The sequence below is a fragment of the Opisthocomus hoazin genome, chromosome 25, assembly GCF_030867145.1.
Source record: "Opisthocomus hoazin isolate bOpiHoa1 chromosome 25, bOpiHoa1.hap1, whole genome shotgun sequence".
NCBI classification, from domain to species: Eukaryota; Metazoa; Chordata; class Aves; order Opisthocomiformes; family Opisthocomidae; genus Opisthocomus; species Opisthocomus hoazin.
Window position 1 is genome coordinate 3,996,778 of NC_134438.1, and position 27,308 is coordinate 4,024,085.

At 55.5% G+C, this 27,308-nt stretch overlaps 1 protein-coding gene across 3 annotated transcripts in view; it reads left to right on the forward strand.

Annotated features, from left to right (window-relative positions):
• The first annotated feature begins 4,154 nt into the window (after nucleotides 1–4,154).
• CACNA1S (calcium voltage-gated channel subunit alpha1 S) overlaps nucleotides 4,155–27,308 on the forward strand; it is a 51,604-nt gene continuing 28,450 nt past the window's right edge. For all 3 annotated transcript variants that reach the window (XM_075442686.1, XM_075442687.1, XM_075442688.1), the window contains exons 1-11: nucleotides 4,155–4,470; nucleotides 10,005–10,110; nucleotides 19,686–19,825; nucleotides 20,405–20,538; nucleotides 21,102–21,254; nucleotides 21,542–21,747; nucleotides 22,551–22,654; nucleotides 24,408–24,556; nucleotides 25,522–25,603; nucleotides 26,133–26,293; nucleotides 26,992–27,217. In XM_075442686.1, coding sequence (XP_075298801.1) covers nucleotides 4,310–4,470; nucleotides 10,005–10,110; nucleotides 19,686–19,825; nucleotides 20,405–20,538; nucleotides 21,102–21,254; nucleotides 21,542–21,747; nucleotides 22,551–22,654; nucleotides 24,408–24,556; nucleotides 25,522–25,603; nucleotides 26,133–26,293; nucleotides 26,992–27,217 — 1,622 coding nt within the window. In that variant the 5' untranslated portion in view covers nucleotides 4,155–4,309. The remainder of the gene's footprint in view (nucleotides 4,471–10,004; nucleotides 10,111–19,685; nucleotides 19,826–20,404; nucleotides 20,539–21,101; nucleotides 21,255–21,541; nucleotides 21,748–22,550; nucleotides 22,655–24,407; nucleotides 24,557–25,521; nucleotides 25,604–26,132; nucleotides 26,294–26,991; nucleotides 27,218–27,308) is intronic.

The window sequence follows — 27,308 nt, forward strand, 5'->3', positions numbered from 1 at the left end:
TTTTTTTTTTTCATTCTAGTAACACAGGAGTATTGCATTCTGATTCACACTCCACTAGTAGTCCATACTGTAAAAAGTTACCTTGTTTCCCCTCTTTTTCATTTTGTTTTTCTGTTGCGTAACTTCTAAGAACTTTGCTTTTTTTTTTCCTTCATTTAGAGCAGCAGCTAGCACAGCAGCTTGTAACTTGATGCCTTTCTGTTCTAATCACTTGACACAACCTTTGGTAAATTCTAGAGGGGGTTTCCTTTGTTTTTTTTTCTCAATACCCCGTTAAACTTTTCATCTCCTATACTTTTTAATTGTCTACAAAACCGTATCAATTCTAACAGCGCATCGTGATTCAATTAATTGTTTGTCAGGGAATCATCTCCCTCTGAAGCTCATGTTACAATAAAATAACTTCACAACTTCTCCACAGATCAGTAAACACAAAACACACACACACACACATAAACCAGAAGGGATCTTTTAAAATCCTTCTGTTTGCAAACTGTATCACCTAAGTACAAGAATACATACAGGCAAACTCCTTCAGTTAACATGTTTATATATATAGACACATAGACCTCATTTAAAACAATATATACAGTCTATTTGATACATACCCCAAAACCAGAGTCCCTAAGTGATCGATCAGTGCCAAATAACTAGAGAACTTGTAACCCCACAATATCTACCAACTTGTAAGTATTTTAAAACCAATCCCCAAATTCCCAGTTCAATTCCTAAATCATGACGATTTTCTTTAAGCAAACCAAACCCCATACATTATTAAGATGTTGTCGAGTGAGGGGTCTCCCCCTGCTTTTCCCAATGTTTCCATATAGATCCTGGGAGAGACTCTCAAAATCCTCCCCCCCGCGGGAAGACCCTGCACTGATACTTAAGAAATCATTAACCACGGCCCCGATGAATCAGAGTTCAAATACAACAGTCCCAGGTCAAAAACCGGAAATCAGCAGAACGGACCAAACGTACGTGGTGGGGTTTGGTTTTTTTTTTTATTTTCACTTTTTTTTTTTCTACTTATTTGTCTTTCACACAGAGGCTTCACACACAGTCACACAATCTTTCCAACGTGCTAGGATACATCCTAAGGGGCTTTTCTTTAAAATACCACTGCTTTGCCGTCCCCCATTTTACTTTGCGGATTCTGTACTTTTGTTAGTCTTTCTACAGATTATATTAACAATTTTAACCTGTCGTCCCCTTCTATCCCACTCTGACCACGTTCCACAAATGTCACAATTAATATTCTGATGACGAAAAAAGACGTTCACGGTGCAAGGCTGGTTTTTGGGGGGGCACTTTTTGCCCCTTTTTTTTCCTCACCCCCACTTTACAGCCGTACCGCCTTTCAGTCACTCATTCATTCACCAGCTAACTCACATTCACACTCATTCACACTCAGCTGCCGGTTTTACGATGCCTGATGGGTCTGTTAACGAGCCAGTGTCCGAGATATCCGATCTGCGAGTTCAGTACTGATGCCGTGAAAAGCCGGAGCTGCAGACTCACGAGTCGGCAGACTGTTCAGCAGGGATTCTTTATTGCGGCGCCGGGCACACGGTGGATCTCTCCTCCGAACGCGTGCACCGAAAGGACACACTTACTAGGTATTTATGCTCTGTTAACGTACACATTCATTACATTTGCAAGAAATGCTTATCACAGTTTTACCGAGAACTCATTAGCATATGGTAACGTCCGTCGCGCACGTTTGTTTGGTGTCTCTCGGTGGTCGGCGGGGTCTCCAGATTACCCGCAGCCTCCTTATCTCCGCAGTTTGCACCCCTGCTCTCCCGAGGCCCAGCCGCCTCAGGGGATTATTCAGGAGTCCCTTACCTTGCCCCCGCCCCGCCCCAAGTACTCACAGAGAACCGAGGCTGTTCGGGCTGTGCCATGATCCTGACCCGCAGCGAGAACATCCCCTCCGGGTTACACTGGTGACACTCACAGGGAAGGGCACACGCACACGCACCCCCCACACGGCCGCCACCCCCGCAGCCCGCCCAGTCTCCCCAGTTGCCGGCACCCGCACACGCCAGCCCCACCCTCCCCACAGGGCCCCCCCTCCCACCCGCGCGCGCGCCTCTCCACCCCCCCCCCCGCACCTCGCGAGCTCCCGAACTCCCCGGCAGCGCCTGCGGAACCCCCAGGCCCGGAGCAGCCCCGAGCGCCGCTCCCCCTCCCGCGGGCCGGAGCTCGCCAGGGCCGGGTCCGCCCCGCGCCGCAGCGGCTCCCGGCGGGGCCAAGGGGCGGGAGCGGGGCCGGGCTGGGGACGAACGCCCGGCCCCGCCGCCGGCAGCGCCGCTCGGCCCTGCCCGGTTCGGTTCGGTTCGGTTCGGTTCGGCTCGGCTCGGCTCAGCCCGGCCCGGCCCGGTTCGGTTCGGTTCGGCCCGGTTCGGTTCGGCTCGGTTCGTTTCGGCTCGGCTCGGCTCGGCCCGACTGGGCCCGGCCCGGCCCGGCCCCCGGCTGCCTCTCCCTGCCCGGGCACCGAGGGCGCGGAGCGGGCGCTGCCGGGACTCCGCCTCCGGCCGAGGGGCCCGGGGCGGTCGCGGGCTCTGGCTGGCGCCGGCCGGGGGCAGGGGCCGGGCGGGCCCGGGCGGGCCGGGGGCCGGCTGCCGTCTGTCCGGCCGGCTGGGGCAGGGCGGGGGCGGCGGGGGGGGCCGGGGCTCTCGGGGCCGCGGTCGCTGCAGCGTCTCTGTCTGTGCCCGGTGCCCCTCGTCCTGTCCTGTCGCCGGGCCCCACTGCAAGGGAAGGAGGGTTCGGGGGAAAAGACGAGGACGGAATGAGCAACGGGCGCACGCGTGGAGCTGCCTCGCGTGGGGACAGGGCCGGAGCCCTCGGCGGGGACGGTTTGGCTCCGAGTTGCACCGAACGCAGCCGAGTGGTGCGGGAGGGGTCGGGTTCCCGACTGAAGCCCGTGACAGCCGCGGGCCCGCTCCTCCGAAGCGCAGCAGAGCTGGCCGGAGCAGCTGCAGGCGTTGCTCCCCCGTGCCATCTGCCTGCTGCGGGTAGAAGGGATCGGGCCCCCCTGGCCCCCGACCCAGCCTGCGGCACGGGGCGGCCGTCTCCTCCGCCGTGGGATGACCCTGCAAAGCGAAGGAGAGGAAGCTCTGAGCAAGGCCGCGAGCGGCTGGAGCAGCTCCCTGGGGTGCGTGGGCTCGGCTGGGGCACAGCTGGTCAGTGCCAGTGACGTCCCCGCAGGACAGGGACACCGTTTGCCGCGGGACGTAACTGGAAGTCATCAGATCGCTGCAATTACTTTGGTGCCTCATCCCAGAAAACCCCCAGAACCGCCCTTCCCGCTGCCTCAGTTTCCCCCGCTGAGCTGCCTCTCTCCCTCCCTGCCTTCTGGCTCAGGAGTCACCGTAACCGGTCACACCAGTCCATCCAGCTGGGCTTGCCCAAGCCCAGCCGGCCTTGCCAGGACACGGCCCGGCCCAGGCTCGTTGGGTTCCCGCATCCCCAGGCACCCTCTGCGCCCCGCAAGCAGGACTGGGGAGCAGAGGCTGAGCCAGGAGCTGGCTGAGTGACCGCTGCCGGCCGAGGGTTTCCTCTGCCTCTCCAGAAGAGCCAGCCAGAGCGCGTTCTGGACTGGCCGTGATTCCCTGCAGCTCTGAGGCTGGGGTCAAAGTCCCTGCCAGTGAGACGGAGCCAGCCCCGCTGGCCCCCCAGCCCCAGGATCGCCGGGTCCAGGGCTCAGCGGAGCAGTTTGCACCAGCTGAAGGTGACCTCCTGCAGAGAGAGGGCACTGATCCGTTTGTGGGGCAACCTTCGTGGGGAACCGCCCAGAGCCGGGTTCTCCGTCTCGCCCCGATGACGCTGTGATGCAGCCAAAGGGGCTGCAGGCGTTGCCCCGGGCGGCCGGGCTTGCCGGTTCGGGCCGGGGGGGCCGGGGGAGCTGGGAAGGAGCTGGCCTGGGACGAAGGCGCTGTTCTGGCAGAGACGGTGCGCCCAGCGCCCGGCAGCCCTGCCCAGCCCGGGTCGGTGGCACGCGAGGCACTCGCCGGCTGCCCGATGCCGGGTGGAGAAGCGACAGCTGCAGGGGCCCTTTTGCTGCCTCCAGAGCTGTGACCACTGCCAGGAGCCAGGCTGGGGTCTAAATTTAAACTCGTGCTGTGTGTGTTTGTGCATGCGAGCGCAGGCTCCAGCCCCCCCTGCCCCCCGCCTTCCCCCCGTGCTCGGAGGAGACGGGCTCCGCGGGAAGGGAGATCCAGAGCAGCTCCAGCTGGCTGGGACCCGGGGAAGGGGGGCTCGGCCGTGGGGCAGGAGGGGCAGAAACGGCTAGGGAAGAAACACCATGGAGCCTGCTTCTCCCCAGGATGACGTGACGAAGAGGCCACAGAAGGAGAAGTCCAAGAAGGCAGTGCCGCCAGCAGCCCCCCGGCCAGCCAGGGCTCTGTTCTGCTTAACCTTGCACAACCCACTGCGGAAGGCGTGCATCAGCATCGTGGAGTGGAAGTATCCTTCTGGCTGCGCGGGCTCGGCAGAAGCCGCGCGTGTGGCTGGGAGCAGGGGTGCTGGGGTGGGGTGCTGGGGAGCGGGACCCCATGGGCTGCAGGCAGGAGAGCTCTCAGCCCGCTTCCAGCCTGCACTGGCTGTCTCATCGGGTCTGTGGAAGGCAGCGAGGCGCGAGGCAAGCCCAGGTGAAGGCAACGGCTGTGCAGACTGGGGGCGTGAACAGGCTCGTGGGGGCAGCTGGGGCTGAGAGGCAGCTCAGGCCGTGGGGACCCTCGGTAGGGTGCTGCGGGGCCGGGCAGGGACAGCCTGGGTGACAAGGGACTGGTGAGAGTGAAGATGTTCTGTGCTGGCAGGAGCTGGGCTGGGGCGACGCAGGACAGCAGGCTGGGAGGGCCGAGGGTTTGGCGTGTGAGGAGGGGGCGCGGTGCCCATCCCGGGGTGCGGGCGGGGGGAGGAGGGCCAGCCTGGGGGAGCAGGAGCAGAGGATGGAGCTGGGGACAGCAGGCTGCCCCGGTGAGAGGTTTGGGGGTGGGCAGCGAAACCGTGGCGAGCTGCCTGGGATGGCTCTTGGCGTGTGTCACCGCTTGCCTGCTCCTGCAGCAGCTCCCTGCCCTGGCCGGGGGGGCTGGCCAGCATCCCCCGAATCCTTGCTGACACCACTGTGGTCTCAGCCCCCCTGTCCCGTCCCTCCCCGGCACTGCTGTCACAGGGGAAGGCTCTGCTGGGTGATGCTGCTCAGAGGGACATCTCTCCCCGTGTCTCCGGCGTGATTTGGGTGGTTGCTCTTTGATTCGCCATCTTTGCAACGGGGCGTTGTAGCTCGGAAATGCCAAAATGTCGTCTTTCTGCCACCCGTACAGGAACTATTGTAGGCCATTAGATGTTGCCTCGTTCACCTGTACTTTGTGGAAGGGAAGAGGATGGGAGACGAAAGATTTCACTTTGGCTTCAGCAAACATTTGGGCTCAAGCGAAAAAAAATGGAATTTGGGGACATTTCCAGCAAATCAGTCCTTCCACCCCAACATTTCTCGTTTCAGTTGCTGAACCTGTCTGCGTATTCCTGGCCTTGGCAGGATCATCTCAGGCCTGGCCAGGCTTCGCTTGTCTTGGAGGTGGCTCGGTCACCCTAGGCTGGCTGTGTTGCTGTGTGCGTAGTGCCGCGGGGACACCAGGACCCTGCCCCGCACTGCCGGAGATGCCGTCTCGCTCAGAGCCTGCCGTGCCCGGTTGCAGGCACTCGGGGCTTCTGGTGCTGCTGTGCTGGCCGCAGATTTTGAGCCCTCGTTCCTTCCCTGCAAAGGGACTCTCTGTCCTTCGAGGAGAGGAAGCAGAGCCGAAATTGGGGAATTCTGCATTTCTGCTGCTGTGGCATGAGAACTGGGTTGTTCCACAAGCACATGGCAGGGAGCTGTGTCTGCGTCCTAAATAGGCGCTGAGTGTGGAAGCAACTTGTGCCTACACCCGTGCGGCAGGGGAAGAGCTGGAAATAGGACTTACATCTCCCAGCGAGCTCAAACACATTCCTCCTCCTGGGCCAACGCGTGCCAGAGAGAGTGCACAGCGCAGTGGGGGTCTTTCCCACGTTGGTGCCCTGGGTGGGGAGCATGGAGGGGAGAGGTGGGTGTCCCACCAGGGAGGCTGCAGTGCAAGTGGCTCTGACCCGTGCGGGACAAATGATCCAGGGCATCCGGTGTCCCCAGCACCTCTCTCGCGCCTGGCTGTATTTATACCCAAATGCGCTTGGCTGCCCTCGCTCAGGGATCGGGGTCTGCAAGGCGTGACAGGGCCGGGCCAGTTCCTGTGGGCTCTTGTGGTCTCCAGGGCCGGGCAAACTGCCCAGGGCAGATGAGCCGTGACCATTTTCTGTGGGGATACCTGCCATCTGGGTTCAGTGCGGCAGTACACATCGCTGTTCCTTGGGCCCATCTCTGCTGTCAGAGCACAAAGCTGAGCCACGGGAGTGGGACAAGGTCTTCTCCAGGCAGTTGGAGAGTGGGGAGTGTCGCCGCCCTCAGCCTAGGCTGAGCGAAACTCAGGCTGGCTTGAGGCGGCGGGGGCTTTCTGCTGAAGTTTGGTCACAGCTCAGAAAACGCATTTGTTAGCACAAGGAAATCTGGATACTCTCTGCAAATTGCTGGGTATCGTGTGCTCCACAGCCAGCCTGGCAAGCTGATGGCTGTTGGGACATGTCTAGCTTTGTGGTGTCACCCTGGTATTGCAGGTCATTTTGCAGCCAGGAGGACTTCAAGGCAGATGGGTGAGGCGTCTGGGGACCCTGGAGGACTGCAGAACTGCATGGCACTTAAGGGCCTAATTCCTGTGGCAGGGCAGATGTTGGCACCCTTGGATGCTGTGTGGCTGCTGGAGAGAAAGAAGTGAGGTTGCAGGAGGATTTGACGAGGGGGATGTTGAGGCGCTGGCTCAGTGGCAGAGGTGCCATGCCCAGTGACACTACATGCCTCCTGTTGGCTCAGTCTGTCCCACTGCATTTCTACCTGACAACAGTGCCAGACTCACAGACCCGCAAGCAGCAAGCTGATTCCAGCTGCAGTTACCAGATCGGTCACCCTACAAGGAGGAGGACAGAAGTCTGTGGCTGTTTTCCCAGAGCAGGGGGACAGGCAGAGGCGCCTTCCCTTCTGCACGTCAGCGGCTGATGTGGCAGGACCTGAGCCACGATTCCTGCTTCTCTTTCCACAGCTTTCTCCAACTTGTTCCGTGACGCCAGATGGTCCCGGCACCCCTCCGCCATTGCAGCTGCGTGGAGGCTGGGTGGGTGCTGGCAAGGCGGGCTGCTCCTCTCACCCTGAGAGAGCAGGCGGGGAAGCCTCTGGGCCCTGGGCTCTGCCCCACTCCCTGGAACACAGAGGGGAAGAGCGTTTCCAGCTGGTTTTGTTTTCCCAAAAGTGGGATCGTTTACCAGTGTGCGGTGTGCCAATACACACACACGCAGCAGAGGTATGGTCTTTACTGCGTATTTGTGCAGACGTGGGCGCTAGGTGATAATTCCACAAAGCCAGCACACCGCTGAGCAAAGCCACAAGGACTGTCTACGCCTATGAAAACAAGGAAATTATTCATTACCTTAAGATAAGCACTTATCTTAAAGATATATTCCTTACCTTAAAGGCAAATTCCTTCTCTCAAAGGCATATTCCTTCTGTATTTAACCACGCGTTCTGGCAAGCTGCCGGGGTGCAGTCTTTCTGGGTCTGAATGGAGTCAGTGGTCGCGATCTCCCCCTGCCACCTCTACCTTTTCCCTAGCTGCCCTGGATTTCTGTTGCCTTCGTGCTTCTTTGGCAGTCATCCAGCTTTCAACCCCTCCTGGGCTGGATATTCCCCTTTTCTCAGTCTGTCAGCTCTTCCAGGGCACAGGCGTTAGTCAGGCATGCATTGTTTGTAGGCAGTAGTCAGGCCTAAATGAAAGAGTGTCACTATGACCTAAGCACTTCTGCCCTATATCCATTTTAGTCTTTGAAGTGTCACCAAGCTGATGGACAGAAGGGTCCAGACAAGGCAAAACAACCTGTGATGAACGTAGGACACGACTGACAGCACTCAGCTGGGTCAGCAGGCCAATATGGAGCGAATGGTCCCTCCATGCCCCTTGCCCCATGACGCTGGGCTGGACAGTGGCACGGCCACTGCAGACCAAGGCAGGCTGTGGCGAATGACTTCACGGACCCCGATCTTGTGCTCGATCAGAATCATTTTATTGCTCAAGTGAATACCTTCTATTTAATGCAATAGTTACTAGAGCCAATCAGCTTTGGATTCGCGGCTTTGCGAATGCCAGTTCACGGTTGCTGTTTTCCAGGATCTTTTGCAGCTGGATGTGTGCAAACAGCTTATCTCCTGAGAACGGAGAAGGGAGGCATAGGATGCACTGATCCTTCAGGGTCACGAGACAGTGCTGTTCTGTCTCAAATTATATGGGTTCCCACAGCAGGCCTCAGCATAATTATCTGAAAGCTGAGCTAATCACTTGATTAACCCTGGTGCAGGGAAGCATCGGTACGGTTGCAGGGCCTCTCTGCCGGGGTACTGAGTTTTGAGGGCTGTGCTGGGCTCTGTGGTGGTATCAGTCTGCGTGGCTGAGCTGTAGGTTTCCCCCAGAGCATGTTCCTGGGAGCTGTTCTCCTTGGGAAGGTCTGCTCAGAGTGCGATGGGGGTGCTGGGAAATCCCATCTTGGACTGGAGCCTCTGTACCTGCTGGATGAGATTTACCAGTTTGCCCCTGGTGGCAGGATGGTAGTTACAGGTGGGGATGGGAATGAGAGATCTGGGAACAGTTTATGCGGGTAGACGCTGGCTGTGGTCACAAGTGTGGATGTTGGCTGGTGGGACAATGGAGCGGAGAAGGGGCTGGAGGGGAGCGTGGTGATTTGCATCACTGTTTGTTGACCTGCGCTGTGGGTGGGTCTGGCCCAGTGGGCAGCTGGACCAACATTTTCATTTCCTCCATCTGTTTTGAGTTTCAAGTGGCTTCTAGGGGTACAGGCAAGGCAAATGAATCAGGGACAGCTGAGATGTCCTCGTCAAGAAACATTACTGGCCAGGAAACTCTGAGACTCCCAGGGTACTGGAGCGTGGCAGGTTTGGACCATGCTGGGAGGAACAGAGAACTGGGTCCGTGGGGCGAGGGCCTGGCCGTGGACAAGGTCCTGGAGCCAGAGTTTCAGCTCCTTTGGGGCTTCAGGGCCGTGATAGCTGAAGCTAGGCCGTGAGGTGTCAGTGGCCCAGCAGAGCAGTGACAGTGGCAGGAGCGTGGGAGTGGCCAAGTGCCCGTCCTAGGGCCTTCAGGGGGAAATAGCAAGTCGCCCTATTTGTTCAGAGATGTCATAGGGTCTAAACAGCACAATTCCGCCTTCTGGGGAGTGAGACGGAGCTCAGGCTGAGCATCCCGGTTACTCCCAGCCTGTGGCGGTCCTGGGGACAGTGGCAGGAGCAGTGACCGTGCTGGGGCTGCAGGACAGGCGGGGGTGACAGCAGCTGGATGTTCTGCTAGAGGAGACCCTGGCTGAGCTGTCTGGCCCCTTGATACCTTCCAGCCGGGGAGACACGGCCCGCCTGAGATCTGCTGCTCAGCAGCATCTCCCTCACAGATGCTGAGTGCGGAGGGAGCCAGGGCCAGCGCAGTTCAAAGGCTGATGCTGTGGTTAAGTGCCTACATTGTGCGAGAGCGTCCTGACCCTTCAGGAGGGTTCACTGAAGGATGGTGAGGGGGAAACTACCAGCTCTCCCATCCCCTCATTATTCCTCCGCTGCAGCCCTTTAGTTTGCACCCCCTCCCCATATGTCCTGTGCCAAAGCTGCCCCTGTCCAGCAGCCGTTCCCTGAGTGTCCAGGCCCTGCGTCTCATCCTGGCCCATTCTCTCCCTCCTGGGGAGCCAAGAAATGGGGATGTGCAGAGGGTGAAGTCTGACCGCTCTCTCCGGTGCTCTGCCCCAGTGGGAGGCTGTTTCCCCATAGTCACTGGGCTGTACCTGCCTTTTCGTTCCTGTCCCCGCTCCTTAACGCTTCCCCTCAGACCTTTCGAGATCATCATCCTCCTGACCATCTTCGCCAACTGCGTTGCACTGGCCATCTACCTGCCGATGCCTGAGGACGACACCAATGTCGCCAACTCCAGCCTGGTAAGGCCTGGCCCTTCCTGCGGTGCCAGTGCGGAGCCGGGGGCTCGGCCTCGAGGGCTCTGCGGCGCTGGTGGCTCAGCGTGGCGTGGGTGCGGGGCGGCCATGCCCGCAGCGGGGGTCCCGTGGGCCGCAGTCAGGCGGCATCGGTCCGGCGAGAGATGCTGCGAAGTCGGAGGGAACTCAGTGAAGGATAAACCGCTGCAAAATGGGTTTTGAGAGGGGCTGAAGCCCCCCCGGGCTGAGATGAAGGGCAGGAGATTGGTGTGTGCAGTACCCAGGAAGGAAGGGTTGACGTCAAAAAAAGAACAAATTCCCTCATTTTTCTATCCTGACACTTCCAAAAGGAAAGATCCTGTTCCAGAAAGGCTCAAATGTTTTGTTTCAGCATTTTTGGAATAAGATTTTCTGACCTTTCATTTCAAAAATGTATTTTAATTTTGGTGCTTTTTACTGAAAAGGGAAAAAACCTGTCTCTGTTACGCAGAGAGGTTGCTTCTTTCCCATCAGTTATTCCATTTTTTTCCCCAATCACTCCATTTTGCGTGGAATATGACGTTTTGATGTGATCCAAATCAATAGTTTGCACTATTTTTAGCTTGCTGCCCCTTTCCCCTCTTCCGATCCCTGCTGTGGTTCAATCCACATTGATTTCCATTGCAAGTCTGAGTTTGATGACTGAATCAAAGCATCTAAAGACACCCTTTTTTAGTGAAATGTTCTCTTCTCCTAATTTCAGGACTCCTCAGTGGTGGGGTGGGGTGTCTTGTGTGCAGGTATTGCTGGCAATTTATGACTTAAAAAAGCACCTCTCTGGTTCTCTCCTGTTCCTTAGAAACTCTGCAGGGAAAAATATTAAAGCAGTCAAAGAGTCTGAGATACGAAATACAAAGCAAGGTTTTACTGGTGCGATTTTTATTTCTTTGAACTGCTTTTGTCTCTTTGCCTCTCCACAGGCTTTTAGTGGCAGGGAAGATAGTGTTTGCTTCTCATTTCCTTGGAAAAAGAAGATGAGGGGTCACTCTTGGCAATGTGTTATTACGTCTTTTAAGAAGAAGACCAAGATAGGTCCACAGATAAGGGGAATTAAAAATACCCACAGAGAGTTAATTCCTGGGGCGTTCACTCAGCAGTGTGACCAGCTTCTCCAGCCTGCGAGCTCGGGGCAGAGTTAAGCGCAAGACGCTGGCTCTGGATTTTTCCCTGTTGAGGGGGCATAACCGGGTTGGCAAGGTGCGGTTATCTCGGCTGAGAGATGGAAGAGGCAAAGCAAGACTGGCGCAGGCTGAGCGTGAAAAGCAGGAGGTGGGGACAGCGGGGCTGGGGGCTTCCCGCTGGGAGGGGGTTTGGGGTTGGAGAACGCCCAGCAGCGTGGGGTGCCGGGAGACAGCCTGGCAGCAGCCCCCCCTGCAAGGGCCTGGTGCTGCCCAGGAGGACCAACAGCCTCTCCCATTAATGGGAGGCAGGCAGGCTTGTGCTGAGTAATGTCACGTATGAAAGAAATGTCATCTATTTATATTTATGGTGTATTAGATTACTTACGCTATATCCTATTGGGGGATTTTTCAGCCTGTTGCCATGCCAACGGCCCGCTGCATCAGCAGTGTGGCAGCCCCAGGCTTCTGTTCTTTCATCCCTGCTCCGCATGTCCCTTTGTCATCATGCTCTGGTGGCTTTGTACAAGCAACCCCCGCTAAGAACTGAGCCGGACCCTCATCACCCGCAGGTAGTGCCACGGAGGCTTGTGGGGGGCGTTTCTGCCGGCAGCAGAGATAAGCTGCAATGCATTTAATCTCTCCCTGTCACTTTTTTAATTGCCCGTTTTCATTGCCCAGTCCTCTCTAGAGAGAATTGAGTTGATCTAAAGCTGGAGAGCAGCCACGCTTGTGAATCTGTCTTTCCAGTACCACCCGAGGGAAGACTGGCACACAGGGTTTGCACTAGACTTAAAATTAGTCTCATGAAAGCTTTGTTAACCAGAACTCATTTTGGGAAGTGAAAAAAGTATATTTAATAACCCATAAATCTTCTATGAATCCATTTTTCTTTATCCTGGAAGAAATACAGTTGTTTAATTTCAATATATTTAATTATTATTCTCTTCTAGATCAGATTTCTTCTGATCCAGAAGGTGTTTTTTGTGATGCTGTTTTTGTTTAATTTTGTCTGATGAAATCAAAATATTTTCTTTGACCATGATGAAATGATTTTCACTTTTAGTCTTGAGCAAAAATTCACAGCATTTATTTTCACTTTGACTTGAGTTTCCAAACTTGTCAGTGCGCTCCAAATCACACTGCTTGTCTTTCACCAGAAGCCTTGTTCCAGGACCAAGCAAGTTCAGAAATGTGTTTAGCAAGGCAGGTTATTCACTGGAGAAAATACAGATGTCTGCATGTGAGCTGACTGCCTAGGCTCCGTTTATGGTCAACGGAGAAATAAAGGCGAATTTTGAGTAGGGTTTGTCTCCTAGGGCAGCTGGTCTCCTCCTGCAGTTCTGCTGGGTGAGGTCTGATGTGCTGCACGCTCTAACGTACCCATTTTTCCCCACTGATGGGACCCAAGGGTGACTGCGCAGAGGGAGGCCACCCTTTGAGAGCAGCCAAAAGCAGCTGGGGCTGAGCCCGCTGTGCTTTGTGAGCGTATCGGGTAGAGCGCGGGGCCTGCTGCGTGGGGCACGGAGCTGGAGCTCAGGCTGTGCAGAAACCACTCTTGATAGCACAGGGGATGGCCTATGTGTAGGCACGCTGGTAGTATCACAGAAAACGGCTTTATGTTTAGGTAGAATGGATGTTTAATGCAAAGGAATATGCTTCCAAAAATCCCACCAGTTTGGGTTGCATTGGGTTGTCCCTCAGCCCCCTGTGTTGTAAAGCCTGAACGCAGCCCCAGGCTCAATTCGGTTACAGGAGTGTGGGCATCTGATGTGCTTGCAGGTGTCTGTAGCTGTAGATCATGTCTGCCTGAAAATGGAAATTATTCTTGGATTTCATTTTGAGGTCAGTTAATCATAAAGCAAAAATTTAGAAAATTTTCCCTCTTAAAATGTGAATTTATATGAAGTAAAAGTGTGCTTTAAGATATACCACTATTTAATCAAAATAACTTTAAAAATACATCTTTTGTGAAATGAGGAAGTTGCAATAATGACACCTGAGGAAACTTGGGATATTTGTTTAATGCACCATGTGCGTGTATTTGTACTTTTTTAGTATCTCTTTTGATCAGGAAGCTGTAACAATACAGTGAATAGAGCTATCTCAATATGAAACTAGGATGTTCATCTATACTTGAAATACTTTTGTCAGCTCAGGATATTTTTTCAATATACATATGTTCTTTCTTCATTTCGGTTTCTTTTGTGTGTTGGTAAAAATCAGTGGAATACTACTTTTTTATATTATTACTAAATCCAAGGAAAAATCTTTCTTACTTAGATAGCTAATTTTCTGTGACTAAATTTGCTTGTGCTAGTTTTGGCAACAAATGCATGTAGAACTTGATTCTGCCCCTTTACTCCTCTCTCGTGAGACCCCACCTGGAGTCCTGCACCCAGCTCTGGAGCCCCCAACATCAGAAGGACGTGGATGTGTTGGAGTGGGTCCAGAGGAGGGCCGTGAAGATCATCAGAGGGCTGGAGCACCTCGCCTACGAGGACAGGCTGAGGGAGCTGGGGCTGTTCAGCCTGGAGAAAAGAAGGCTCCAGGGTGACCTTAGAGCAGCCTTCCAGTACCTGAAGGAGGCCTACAGGAAGGATGGAGAGGGGCTTTTCACAAGGATGTGTAGTGACACGACAAGGGGGAATGGCTGTAAACTAAAAGAGGGCAGATTTCGATTAGATTTTAGGAAGAAATTCTTCACCATGAAGGTGGTGAAACACTGGCACAGGTTGCCCAGAGAAGCTGTGGATGCCTCCTCCCTGAAAGTGTTCAAGGCCAGGTTGGATGGAGCTCTGAGCAACCTGATCTGGTGGAAGATGTCCCTGCTCATGGCAGGGGGTTGAAACCAGATGATCTGTAAGGACCCTTCCAACCCTTACCATTCTATGTTCTATTCTATGTCCCAGACCTCCATCTGCTGCTCTGGAGGGCTGCGACTTGCTTGTGGGTCCTGTATGCCATCTGCCACCCTAGGACTGTCTGGTGTCGCCCAGGGCGTCTCCAGCTACGCTTGGGCACGGACTAGTGTCTCGCTGTCCTTGAGTAGAGGTTGCTGGTGCAGCGCTGGTTTTGGAGAGCGAGTACGTGCTGCCATGTGCCTGTCCGTGAGGCTGGCGTGGGTCACTCACTGCAGGGAAGTCCTGGTTACACGTGGCTTTCCCAGAGCCTGGGGTCACCCTGATCACGTGCCCGCAGACCTCCATGCACAGCCTCAGTACGTGGGACTTCAGAAACTGCTGTTGCTCTTTCACCCAGCATCTCGAGGGACGCAGGCAGAGGTGCAGCTGTATGAGCTTCCCCTGCTGCAGTCCTCCCCTTCGCTCGGGGCTGGGGGGGCTGCCCGGGGCCGGCACGCTGCCCAGCTTGTGCCTTGGCAAGCCTGGCAGCCGGCTTGGCTCAGCCTGGGGTTTGGGTGGGCGGCTGAGCCAGGCCCCTCCGATCTCCCCGTGACTGTCCCTTCCTGGCCCCGCTCACGGGTGCTCGACCACAGCAGGAGCCCTTCCATCACAAGGTTGCCTTCTTTCAAGCTGCTTCCCCTGTGGAGAGGGCTGGCGAGATTTTACCTGCCCTTTGCACAGATCCCAGTGATCACTTTTGCTGCCCATGGCTGGTGCACAGCTCTTGCCCTCCAGTATGGCCAGCAGAGCTGACCGCCCGTCCTGAATGCCAGTACAAATACAGCAGCTTCCAAAGCCTGCTCCATCAAGCAGGATGCCCTGTGGTCCCCAGCTCCACAGCAAGGCTGCTTCTGACCATCTGCTCCCAGCCTCGGAGAAGGGCGGGTTAGCTGCAGCTCCCCTGGCTTTCTCTTCACCTAAGGTGGGCTCTCCACAGCCTGGTTCTGACTGAGCCCTTGTCCATACTGCGTCCAGATCATCGAATCATAGAATAGTTTGAGTTGGAAGGGCCCTGTAAAGGCCATCTAGTCCAACCCCACTGCAATAAGCAGGGACATCTTCAACTCAATCAGGTTGCTCAGAGCTGCATCCAACCTGGCCTTGAATGTTTCCAAGGATGGGGCATCTACCACCTCCCTGGAAAACCTGTGCCAGTGTTTCACCACCCTCATCATAAAAAAATTCTTCCTTATATCTCGTCTGAATCTACCCTCCTTTAGTTTAAACCCATTACCTCTTGTCCTTTCACAGCATTCTCCTGTCCATGGTTTTGATGGCTGAGGTGGTAGCACTCAGCAAAGCCTTTTCCAACCAAGAAGACCTAGGGGCATCTAGCCCAGGGACAACCCTGAGGAATACCACCAAGGTGTCCCACAGGCACCTGACCAGACGTGGGGCAGCTGGTATGACAGGGAAGGGACAAGGAGCAATGAGGAGCTTTGGCCAGCAAGTGAGGGAGATGCAATGGGGAGCAACTTGTCATAGGGCCTGAACCCTCGATGCTTGTGTAGCTGTTGGAGAGGTTTATTGCTTTTTCGGTTCCTGTCTCTGCAGTCCTGGGGTTTGTCAGCCCAGGTCTGTCTGATGTTTATGGGAAAGGAGGAGCTGTGGCTGGGGGATATGGCAGGAAAATCACAGCATCGCAGAGCAGCTGAAGGTGGAGGGACCTCTGAATATCATCTAGTCCAACCCCCTGCTCTAAAAAATTTGTGCAAACGACTCAAAAACTCTCCCAGGTTCTTTCCTGCATGTCTTTCCATCCCAAGCGCTCCCCATGCTCTGACAGAGGCTGCTGTGAGAAGCAGAAATGTTTCTCTCGAGGTCTCTCCCCGGGCGCGGTTCGCAGCAGCCCTGGGGCCCTGCCTGCCCTCCACTGCGCCTTTCCTGCGCTGGGTACCAGGCTTCCCACCACCTACTCAAAGCAGCCTTCCCCTGCTCCAGCCCTCATTTTTAACTTGATTTCCAAAGGAAGAGGAGCCTGTAGATTGCTATAACCGTGTTCCCGTACAGCCATTAGCTGTCCTGTCCCCTTCTCCCTCTCACATCTGCAGGGCTTGTCTCACCTGCATTCAGGGGAACGGAAGAAAGACACAGAGGTGCTGTTTTGCAAAGCATGGTTGCTGCAAGCCCCTCAGGCACACCCTTATGGGTGTTTTATGTTTAAAAAGCCATTATGAAATATTTCAGCAGCACAGCTACCTGCCCAGCCTGTCTTGGCACTGGCAGTCCACGCATGCATCCTGCTCCACCCATTGGTGCACATACAGAAAACATTTTTATTGGGGAGCTGGCCCTATAAGCCACTTTAATGATAATATTATAATAATATCATTAATAATAGTAATTTGATTAATATTCTAATTATTATTCTTATTGTTTAATATTAATTAATAATTATAACTATTATAATATTCGATTATTCAATTATTCATAATAATTATAATAATTTAATAATAATATAGTGGCCTATACGGCCACTATAAGCTGGCCCTGCTTTGAGCAGCAAGGGCTCGGACTAGGCGATCTCCAGAGATCCCTGCGTCACCTCCTGTGACCTGTGACAACTGTCTCACCCATGGCAATGACTGTCCCTCAGCCCTGCAGCGCAGGGCAGTGTGAGACGGCGGAGGTGATGGGGGCTGGAGCTGTGGGCGGAAGGGGAGCAGGGCCTGGCTGGGACCGAGCGGCTCTAGGGGAGACAGGGGCCGATGGTGCAGGAGTGGAGGGCATGGAGGAGGGCAGGAGGCTGGGGAGGGTTTGGAGGGGTCAGGGAGGAGTGCGGGTGCTGTGAGTCCCACTGCACGTGGATGTCTTCTGCTGGGAAGCAGGGGTAGCTGTCTGGCTGTCCCCTCACCATCTTTCCCCACTTCGGCCAGCCGGGAGGCTTTATCCAAGCCCTGCTCCCCCCTCCAGAATCAGGGCCCTGCGTGGCTGTAGGGGCTGGGAGCTGACATTGCCGAGCAGGCTGGAGCTGTGTCACGTTGCATTGCGTCAGCATGGTGCATGCTGTTAGTCCTGCTGCTCTGCAGCTCACTCAGCAGCCACGGGTCAGGTTACTCCCTGTCCCCTACATGGTTGAAGCATGTGTGTGTGGAGCAGCGCGGCATGTTGTAATGACCTGCATCTTTTTATAGCGGCTTTTTGAGGGCTGGGCTCTTCGTACACCCAATCCCAGCTCTGCCAGGCAGCCCTGCCGCTCTTCCCTAAGCAGGACGAAATATCCCTTAGCTTCTTCCTGCTGCTATCCGAAGGTGGCAGCAAGTTTGCCCTGGCTCGGGAGATTGCTTGGTGGCCCCAGGAGTTTCATTGCCCGTATGTGTCCCACAGCTACACCTACCACTGGGAGAATCCAGAGGGAGTTTGCCATGACCTGCCCCACCTCAGCCCACTGACAAAGATGCTTGTGAGACATCTTGGTAGTCAGGGGCCTGGCTCCTTTTGCTCTGCTAACATCAGCATTTGCCCACGGTTTGCAGCCAGGTAAGCTGGGGGCACTGGACCCACAGCTGTAGGACAGGGGAGGGGGTTTCCCTCCAGCCAGCACAGAGAACCTTCATAGTGGCCATGCCAAGACTGTTCCTTGTGCTAGAGGGGTTGCACCAGCAGGTCAGATCAGGATGATCCAGCTCCGTGTAGGTGGCTGGGTCTGCAAAGCACAACGGGGAGCTGGTGCTGTAAGGAACTTTGTGGTTACTGCCTCTCCCAGCTCGCAGGGGCTGCCTCGGCCCAGATCAGAAACTTGCTGCTCACTGACTGTGCGTGGTGGGCAAATACTGCTGAAGCTGGCCAAAGCACCGTTCGTCTGGTCTGGGCTTGTCAAAGGGACCTCCAAGGAACAGCAAGTCACATTTTGATTCTGGCCAATGGGTTTTTAGAGTGAGATCCCTGCTTGTCAGAGACCCTGGAGCCTGATTCTGTCCTGCTGCATGAAGCAGGGCAAGGAATTGGCTTTTGCAATGCTGGGCTCCACATTGGATCCTGATAGCCACCAGCCGAGGCTGGGGCAGCTGCAGGGCTGCTGTAGCTTGCAGTGGGCTCCCCCTTTTTTCCTTCGTTTGCAGCAGGGGAGATACCCCAGCACGCCACGGGCTGCCAGCACGGCTCTGCCGTCCCTCCGTACCTGAAATGATCCTCACGATAGCTGTGTTTACATGTCTGGGATTGCAAGGACAGGCTTTTGGGGAGAGACTGGGGGGCAGTCACTGATAAGGGGAGGAGGTGAGTGGCATTGAGTTGCCTTAGCTAAAACTTTGAGGACAGAGCCCTGATAACACTGATAATCGCAGCGCTTACGTCTCTGCTCTTACCATTGCTGCCCTCAGATCCAGCAAGGAACTGGCCTGTGTCTGGGTGACAGTCATACGGGGACACTTGGCATGGATGCTGCTTTTGGATGTGGTGACTGAGCAAGCAATGCTTCTGTCTGAGTGCTGGCCCTGGTTTCTTAACTTAAATAGACAGCATTTTCCATTTGGCAATGCAGACAGACCCTGGGGGAAATGTGTGCTCACAGCACTGCAGCCTTCCCCAGTGGAGACCTGCTCCCAGTTTGGTGCAAGAGAGACGTTTCTGCCTTTCGGGGTGCAATTCCCTGCAGAGCCCAAGTAGGGATGCTCCTTGCCCTTCATGGGACACAGGTGGAGGAGAGGGGCCATGGAACACCAGAAATATAAATACCCTCATCCATCTGACTGCTTTGGAGAGATTTTAATCCCAGTCTGGAAAGGGCCGTCAGCAGCAAGGGCAGCAATGGCAGTGACAGGCAGAACCAGGTGGGCACAGGCAGCTCTTGGCCACGCTCCGGGGAAAGATGAGCTATCTGGGGCCCTGTGGCTGCAGGGCTGTGCTGAGCCCCTGTGGTGGGGTGCCAGGTCCCGCTGGGGGTGGGCACAACATCTCTGCCCAGCAGAGCCCTCGGGCTGGTGTCCGGCAGCTCACTGCGCTGTGCAGATGTCTGGCATCAGGCTGGAGGTCTTGAGCCCAAGGCCTCAGTTTCCTAGGAGCCCAGGGAACAAGGGAAGCCACAACGCTGCTGGCTTGTCCCGTGGTGGCTGTGTGTTGTCTCCGGGACAGACCTAGCAAGCCCTCAGCTGGAGAAGGTGAGGAGAAGGCATCAGTGCTGCCTGCGGGAGGAAGGCTATGGGAGAATGGGGGGATGAGGAGGCAGGGAGGAGAATCAGAGATGTGCAGTGCCCTGGGCCAGGCACTTTGGGTGCTGGGTTGGGAAGTGGTGGCTTTGCTGGCGTAGTTTGTAAGAGCAGGTACTCGTAGCTCAGGGACATGGTGCTGGCCGCATCCCATTGAAGGGATGCAGGGATCATACTGCAGGCCAGAGAGCGGCATGTGGCGGCTCAGCATGCCACCCCTTCCTGTGCGGGGTAGCCCCAGTGCTGCCTGGGCTGTGGGGGAGATCACGGGTGGGCTGGCACGCAGCGGGCACCCATGCGTGGTTGTGATGCCAAAGGAGCTGACAGTCTGTGCTAACGGAGCATCCTCTCTTGCTTGCCTTTCCCATCCCCAGGAGAAGATGGAATACGCCTTCCTGATCTTCTTTGCCATTGAAGCAATGCTCAAGATAATTGCCTACGGGTTTCTTTTCCATACGGATGCCTATCTCCGAAATGGCTGGAATGTGCTCGACTTCTCCATCGTGACCCTAGGGTGAGGCAAGAAGGGGAAGCTGCTGGTGCTCAGATTGTGCCAGGCCTGGTCCATAGCCCATCAGCTACATCGATTTTTCTAGTGGCTGCAGTGGGTTTGGGGGCAATGTGTAGACTCACTTCATGGCCTTCTCCCATGGGCCCCTTGTTCATGCCCTGACATCCCCTGGGATCCTAACTCCTGTTTCTTCCTGTCTGACTCCTCAACGCCTCTCAGGTCTCCTTGCCCTGGAGAATGGGAGTGGCATGGGGTCCTCTTGGGTTTGGCACACAGGGAGAGGGTCCACTGCGCAACCCAGGGGGTGGTGGGCCCGCGGCTGCTCAGCAGTGGAGGTGGCACCCAGTGGAGGGGTGCCGGCCCATGAGCACGCCCAGAACTTGGACTTAGCTGAGAGCAGTTCCCTGCGCCAGGCTAAGCATGGTTGGTAGAGTAAAGTCACATCCCTTGCTTTTCTGCCTGCAGAGCTCTGAATCCTTAGCACAGATTTCGTGGTCTCCATCTTCATGCCCTTCTTTTTCTTCATGTCCTTCCTGCTGCTTCTCCTCCTTTCTTCCCTGCTCTGTGCCCCCGCTCTTTCAGGCTTATCACCATGACCCTGGAGCAGGTCAATGCGAAACAGGGAGGGACTTCAGGGGGAAAAGGTGGCTTCGACGTGAAGGCCCTGCGAGCGTTCCGTGTGCTGAGACCCCTGCGCCTGGTGTCCGGAGTGCCAAGTGGGTGCTGGGCGCTCCGCCAGCGTGAAGGGCTGGCGGGTAGATTGAACCCCTGAGCCTGGGCAGGGTCGGGGGCCGTAGGGCTGGATTCTTGCTGCTGGGTCATGTCCAGCCACCAGGTGGGTGTGGAGGAGCCACAGGTTCTTGCTCATCCCTACAGCTTGCAGCTGTCAGCAGTGGGGATCTGCAGGTCAGCTCCCTCCATGGCTCAGCGTCAGCACCTTTGGGTGGCCAGTGTGAAAGGATCCCTCAGGGCAGGGGTCTCCTTCTCCCATAACTCATGCGAATACAGTCAGGGTGAGAGCAACAGAACAAACGGAGAGGCATGAAGCAGCCTCCAGCACTGCCTGGTGCCTGGCCTTGCTGAGGTCTTCTGCATGCTTGCATAGTGGGTAGAGAAAGGATTTCTTGCTTCAGAGATTTGAGTCCCAACCCACCTGTGCCCCTCTTCCCTTGGCATGGGGGGTTTCAGAGGCTGCTTGTCAGAGGGGTGACAGGAATGCAGGGTGTACCCAAAGCTGTTTAGGAATTGGCTGACCTCCCCTCCCTTCTCCTTGGTGCAGGCCTTCAGGTCGTCCTGAACTCCATCATCAAGGCCATGGTACCCCTGCTCCACATCGCTCTGCTGGTCCTCTTCATGATCATCATCTATGCCATTGTTGGGCAAGAGCTCTTCAAGGGCAAGATGCACAAGACCTGCTACTACCTCGGGACAGGTGGGGCTGTGGCAGGGGATCGATGTGGCAGCGATGTCTCTGTGTGGCTGCTGTGGGGAACACAGAGGTTCTGGGGGCAGCAGAAAGTCTGGTCTTGCCAGCGTCGGGCCTGGGAGTGTGGCAGGACAGAAGGATGTTTGGTGCAGCACATAGCTTGGTGATGGTACGTGGTGTAAGGAGGTGGTGAAAGGGCCACCTTTTGGAAAGCTTCTGCAGGAGTCTGGGAGGTGCTGGAACCTGCTCTGCTTGGTCTGATGTGCTGCTCACACCATGGCTTTCCCCCTCAGATGTGATTGCCACGGTGGCGTCAGAGAAGCCAGCCCCATGCACCAGCTCTGGCCATGGGCGACACTGCACCATCAATGGCACCGAGTGCCGAAGCGGCTGGCCGGGGCCCAACAATGGCATCACTCACTTCGATAACTTTGGCTTTGCCATGCTGACTGTCTATCAGTGCATCACCATGGAAGGCTGGACCGAAGTCCTCTACTGGGTAGGCTCCACAGCTTGGTCTTGGTGCTCAGCTCAACAGAGGTCACTGCTGGTCCTGCCTCAGCATAGGGAATTCCCTCCAGGACACAGGACCCCGTGGCAGGACTAGGTCTCTCCAACAGTGAAAGACATCCTGCCCCCACCAAGCTTCATACTGTGATGCACATCCCTCAGTGCACCAGGCATGTCTTCTGCATCTCTGCAGGCGCTGCCCAAGCTGCCCATGCTCTCCAGATAGACGTGAGGGTGCTCCAGCTCCCACCGTTGTGCAGGGGAGCAGGCCAGGCGCAGCAGTGGCTGGCTGGTGGGTGCTCCAGCAAAACCCCGTGTTTTCCAGTCCTTGGGAGACTGTCTTGCTGAGGCTTAGCCATGGGGCTGGCGTTTATATCTGCTCCCAAAATGCCTGGGTCACAGAATCACAGAATGTTCGGGGTTGGAAGGGCCCTCTGTGGGTCACCCAGTCCAACCATCCTGCTGAAGCAGGGTCACCTACAGCAGGCCGCAGAGGACCTTGTCCAGGCGGGTCTTGAATATCTCCAGAGAAGGAGACTCCACCACCTCCCTGGGCAGCCTGTTCCAGTGCTCCGTCACCCTCAGAGGGAAGAAGTTCTTCCTCAACTGGCTTTGCCTCTGCTAAAACCAGATGCAAAGTCATAAGGAGACAGGGCTCAGAGTCAGGTTTATCTGCTGCCACCCCAAGCGTTCACTTTAGAGGGGGCATAGCTCCCAGAGCCCGTTGAGAGGACCCTAACGGGAGACAGACAGCAGACAGCATGTTCAGGAGTCTGCCTCTCTCCTTGCCAGGTAAATGATGCCATTGGGAATGAGTGGCCCTGGATCTACTTCGTCAGCCTTATCTTGCTTGGCTCCTTTTTCGTTCTCAACCTGGTGCTGGGGGTGCTCAGCGGGTAAGTGCCACCCTGTCCTCTCTCTTTGCCAGCAGATCAGTGAGCGTGCTCAGACTGTGGATGTGGGCTGGGTTTAACTATTCCAGAAGAAAGCCTGGAAAAGTTTCTGCTCATTTTCCTCTCCTATTCCTCTCCCCTTTTTTTGCATGCTTAGAAACGCTGAGCCTTGAGGTACTTTTTACGTTAGTGTCCATGACTGTCTGAGGTTTCAGCTCAACACCCAACACAGAAATCTTCTCCCTGTAGCACAAGTGTCAGAAAACACAGCCATGGAGCACGTTGTTAGGTGTTTGCAGTGCAGTCTGCCAGTGGCTGCAGCAAAAGCAGCTGAGCAGGGAGCTCAAAGCAGCAGTCGCTACCCCATGGCTGTGGGTCGAGACACTGATTCCCACTGGGACCCACAGCGCTGCCGTCCAGTTGTGAGCACACACAATTTCCTTGTGGGCAGCCTAAGGAAAACACCTTTAATACGACCGCAAGGGATCCAAGAGAATCATTGTTAGTCTAATTAATGCTTCATCAGTCTCATTCAAATACAACAATGAGCTATAAGCAGTCTGATTACAAGGATCCCAACACTATGCCAAATGGCTTAATTAGTGCTAATTCCCATAGTAATGCAGTTAAAGCTGCTAGGCACAAAATATCCCTGGTGCAACAGTGAACCTGTTCTGTGTTGCTCTGGTGAGGTGCCAGCATCCTGATTTTGTTGCTGGGAAGTGTGTGTTGTCCCGGGGAGAGAGAGGGGCTTTTCTCCTCTGTTCTGTGTAGGCTCAGGGTCTTTTTTACGTGTCTCAGTCCTGTGTGTGTGCAAGTGGATTGCACTCATCAGCTCTAATAGTTCAGAGGATTAGTTATACCCTGATTACTTGGATTTGTATGTCCTTTTCTATGGCAAGGACCAGGCAACTGCAGAAGGTTAAAACAAATTGGTTATTAATATAACTAAACCAAGCTCAAAACCACAAGGCAGACCACAGGCACCTGACCCTTGCGTGAAGTTGGCTGTAACAGCGGGATGAGCTGGACAACAGTCATCTGATCCCAGAGTAAGCTGCAGGCACAGCGAAAGTTTCTGAAGTATTTTTGCAAATGTAGCTAAAATGTGCTTAAGGTCAGGAAAATCCAGACAAGGCCTGACAAGTCCCAAGTCTCAGTATGTCTAATTATTATTATAAAGTCTGAGACCTATTACAAGGCAACACCAGACTGGCTGGGCAGCAGATCTACAGTCCCACCAGGTACCAGGAGAGAAAAGAAATGAATAATAAAAAAATATGAGACCTGTCTTTTCCATGTTACCATGACAAGAGTGTCCTCTTTCCTTGTGATGTGATGAGCTCACCTTCCCCACATGGAGAGCTTGGGACAGCTTTCTGCCTCCCAGATGGGTGAGACCCCCGCTTACTCTAATCCTTCGCAGGACTAGAGAACTCACACAGCCTCCAACTTCTGGCGGTAGTTGGTCTGTTCAACCACAGCATCCTGCCCGAGGAGCTCCCAAAGAGCAGCCATGGGTGGGGGAGAAACCCTGCCTGCCCTCAGGCATCAGGTGATGATCCCCCATGATCTTGCATCATGGAACAGGGTCGAGGAAGAGAAAGGTCACTGGAGCATCCCAGTGGTAGCACTGGGCGGTTGGGTATTTCAGGCTTTGATCTTTCTGCAAGGACTGGCCTGGCACAGGGCTGTGGTACCTGATCTCTGCGCCATCCCCCTCCTGAGTCTCACGCTGCTGCTTGCCTTGTCCCAGTGAGTTCACCAAGGAGCGTGAGAAGGCCAAGTCACGGGGCACATTTCAGAAGCTGCGGGAGAAGCAGCAGCTGGAGGAGGATCTGAAGGGCTACATGGACTGGATCACCCACGCAGAGGTCATGGACAGTGACCGGGCCAGGGGACAAGGTACCAGCTCTGCTTGGTCAAAGGGTTGGGTTCCTAACACTGAGCATCCTGGAGAGGCAGGGTGGAGGCCTTTGGAGAAGTCACAAAGACTCATTTTGCTTGAAAACTCATGAAACAAAATGGACTTCTGCAGAAAAGGTTTTCTTCCTCTTTTTTTTTCTTTCCTGAATCATTTTATTGAATCTGACCCAAACTAGCAATAACTTGGCCCTCATGCTAAACCTCCACCTCAGTCACTGTATTTAATATTTGCAGACTACTAGCAAGGCCTAGGTCCCTTTGGGCAGAACGCACTTGAAACGGCTGTGAGAAGCCGTGGAGCGTGTGTCCTTTTGTGTGCAGGGGCAGAGGGCAGGGTTACTGCCTCGCACACCAACAGATGCGTGAATTTCTTGCCATGGCTTGAAAATTTTGAGGGATTGGAAGTGGCTCAGGGAAGGAGGTGAATATACAGGCATCTAGCCAAAGGCTCAGCAGGGCGCAGAGAGCTCTGCCACTGAGCCACGCTATCTGCTGTGCCACCCTGCCCAGGGAGATAACATTTGATGCCTCGAGCTGAGCTGATACGTCTGCACAAAGAGCCTTGGGAAACAGTGGGAAAGACAAAACACCTGCGGCCAGTGCTCTTACAAACCTCCTGTTGTTCAGCATTTGCTCAGATCACAGCTGGTCCCAGTTTGCCCCGTGCTGGGGGAGCCTGCGTGGCCGCTGCTGTCCCGTCAGGCTGCCTCTCTGGTTGCTGCTGCCCTTGCTGTGGGGCACGTGGTCCTGGTGCCTCCTGCTTGGTTTGCACCTGACGCTCAAAACCTTCTGCCCAGACTCTTGCTGCTGTCTCCCTGGGACGGCATTTCTTGGTTTCACTTCTGATGGGGAAGCTCTTCCTGATGTGCTCCTGGCAGAGGTTCCCTCCCGGATGTGCTTCCCAAGGGCTCCAAGGAAAGCCCGGGGTGTTGTTTCCTCTGTAGGTATGATGCCGTCAGATGAAGGAGGGTCAGAGACAGAGAGCTTGTATGAAATTGAGGGCATGAACAAGTGGATTCTCTACTTGTAAGTATGCACTTGTTGACCCATCTGCTGCTCTGCGTGTGGGCTTGCACAGTCTCTCGCTTGCTGTCCTGGCTGGGCCAGGCTTTCTTGTCAGCCGCTGGTTTCTGGAGGAGAGCCAGGAGCTGTGTGCTCAGGAGGAGAAGCAAACATTGTAGACAGAAAACAGGGAATTTTGCTCTGGTACTGGCCAAAAGCCACTTCCAGGTGAACAACCTCTTCACTTGGGGACCAGGCTCCGAGCATCCTCTCGTGGCCCATGCAACACGTTTTGTGATTTGGGCTGGGCCTGTAGCAGCCAAGCAGAGGTGACTGTAGACCCAAAAGGAGTCAGGAGGTGTTTGTGTGACTGAACTGCAATGACGGAGAGAGTGCACCAAGGGCCAGGGGCAGGGTCGTGTTCCTCAGCCCTTTTCAGGGAAGGCCCTGGAGAAGGGAGCAGGGGTGGCTTTGCTCTGCAGCCTGCAGGCACAGCCCTGGGCTGGGCAGGACCCGCCGGCCGGCCCTGCTGACCCTGCGGCTGTCTCTGCAGACGTCGGTGGAGGCGTTGGAACCGAGTGTTTCGTAGGAAGTGCAGGGATGTGGTGAAGTCCAAGTTCTTCTACTGGCTTGTCATCCTGCTGGTGGCACTGAATACCCTCTCCATCGCCTCTGAGCACCACTTCCAGCCCGAATGGCTGACACGGGTGCAAGGTGAGCAAAGAGCCGGAGGGCGAGGGAGGGCCTGGGACACCCTGCTGCCCTGGAGACATGCGTGAACTCTGTGCATGCACAGCCACCCTGGCATGTTAGACACACACAGACGTGCTCACGCACACAGACTCAGGAGCGTGTGTGCACCGTCCCCACTGCACTGTCACACAGCTGCACGTGGAACACGTGTGGCACATACATGCACCGCGTGTATGTCCTTACGGAACCGCATGGTGAACACACATGGAATGTGTGCAGTTACACCTGTACGTGCACGCTACACACAAACACACATCGCATGCACTCCCGCGGCACAGCCACGCACACGTGCATGCAGCCACACCACCTGCACCCCCCGCCACACCAGCACACGCGGACGCACAGAGCTGCGCACACGTGTGCACGGCTCAGCCACATGGACACACACACACGCACAGCCCAGTACCAGTGCGTGGGCTGCGTGGACTCACATGCACACGCCGCACTCTCGTATGTACGAGCACGCAGTTGCACATCACCCTTCTCCTCGTCTTCCTCTCCTCCGTGCTCCCTGAAAAACAGTGTTTGCTGCAACTGCAGCTCAGGGCTCAGCGGTGGGCAGCAAAGGGAGGTGAGGAGCACTGGCCGCCTTCCCTTCCTGCTGTGCCATGCTGAGATGAAGGGGTCTGTGCTCTGATGGGCTGGATCCCCCTCCCCAGACACTGCCAGCTGGGTGCTGCTGGCACTCTTTGTGGCCGAGATGCTGCTGAAGATGTACGCGCTGGGCCTGCGCCAGTACTTCATGTCGCTCTTCAACCGCTTCGACTGCTTCGTGGTGTGCGCAGGGATCTTGGAGACCATCCTGGTGGAGCTTGGCACCTTGTCACCCCTGGGCATCTCGGTGCTGCGCTGCATCCGGCTCCTCCGCATCTTCAAGATCACCAGGTTGGGGAAGGATCTCTGGGGGTGCTGGGGCTCACAGTCCCCGGGCATCACTGGCCCTGGCCCTGGGGTGGGCTGCAGCATGAGCAGGGCT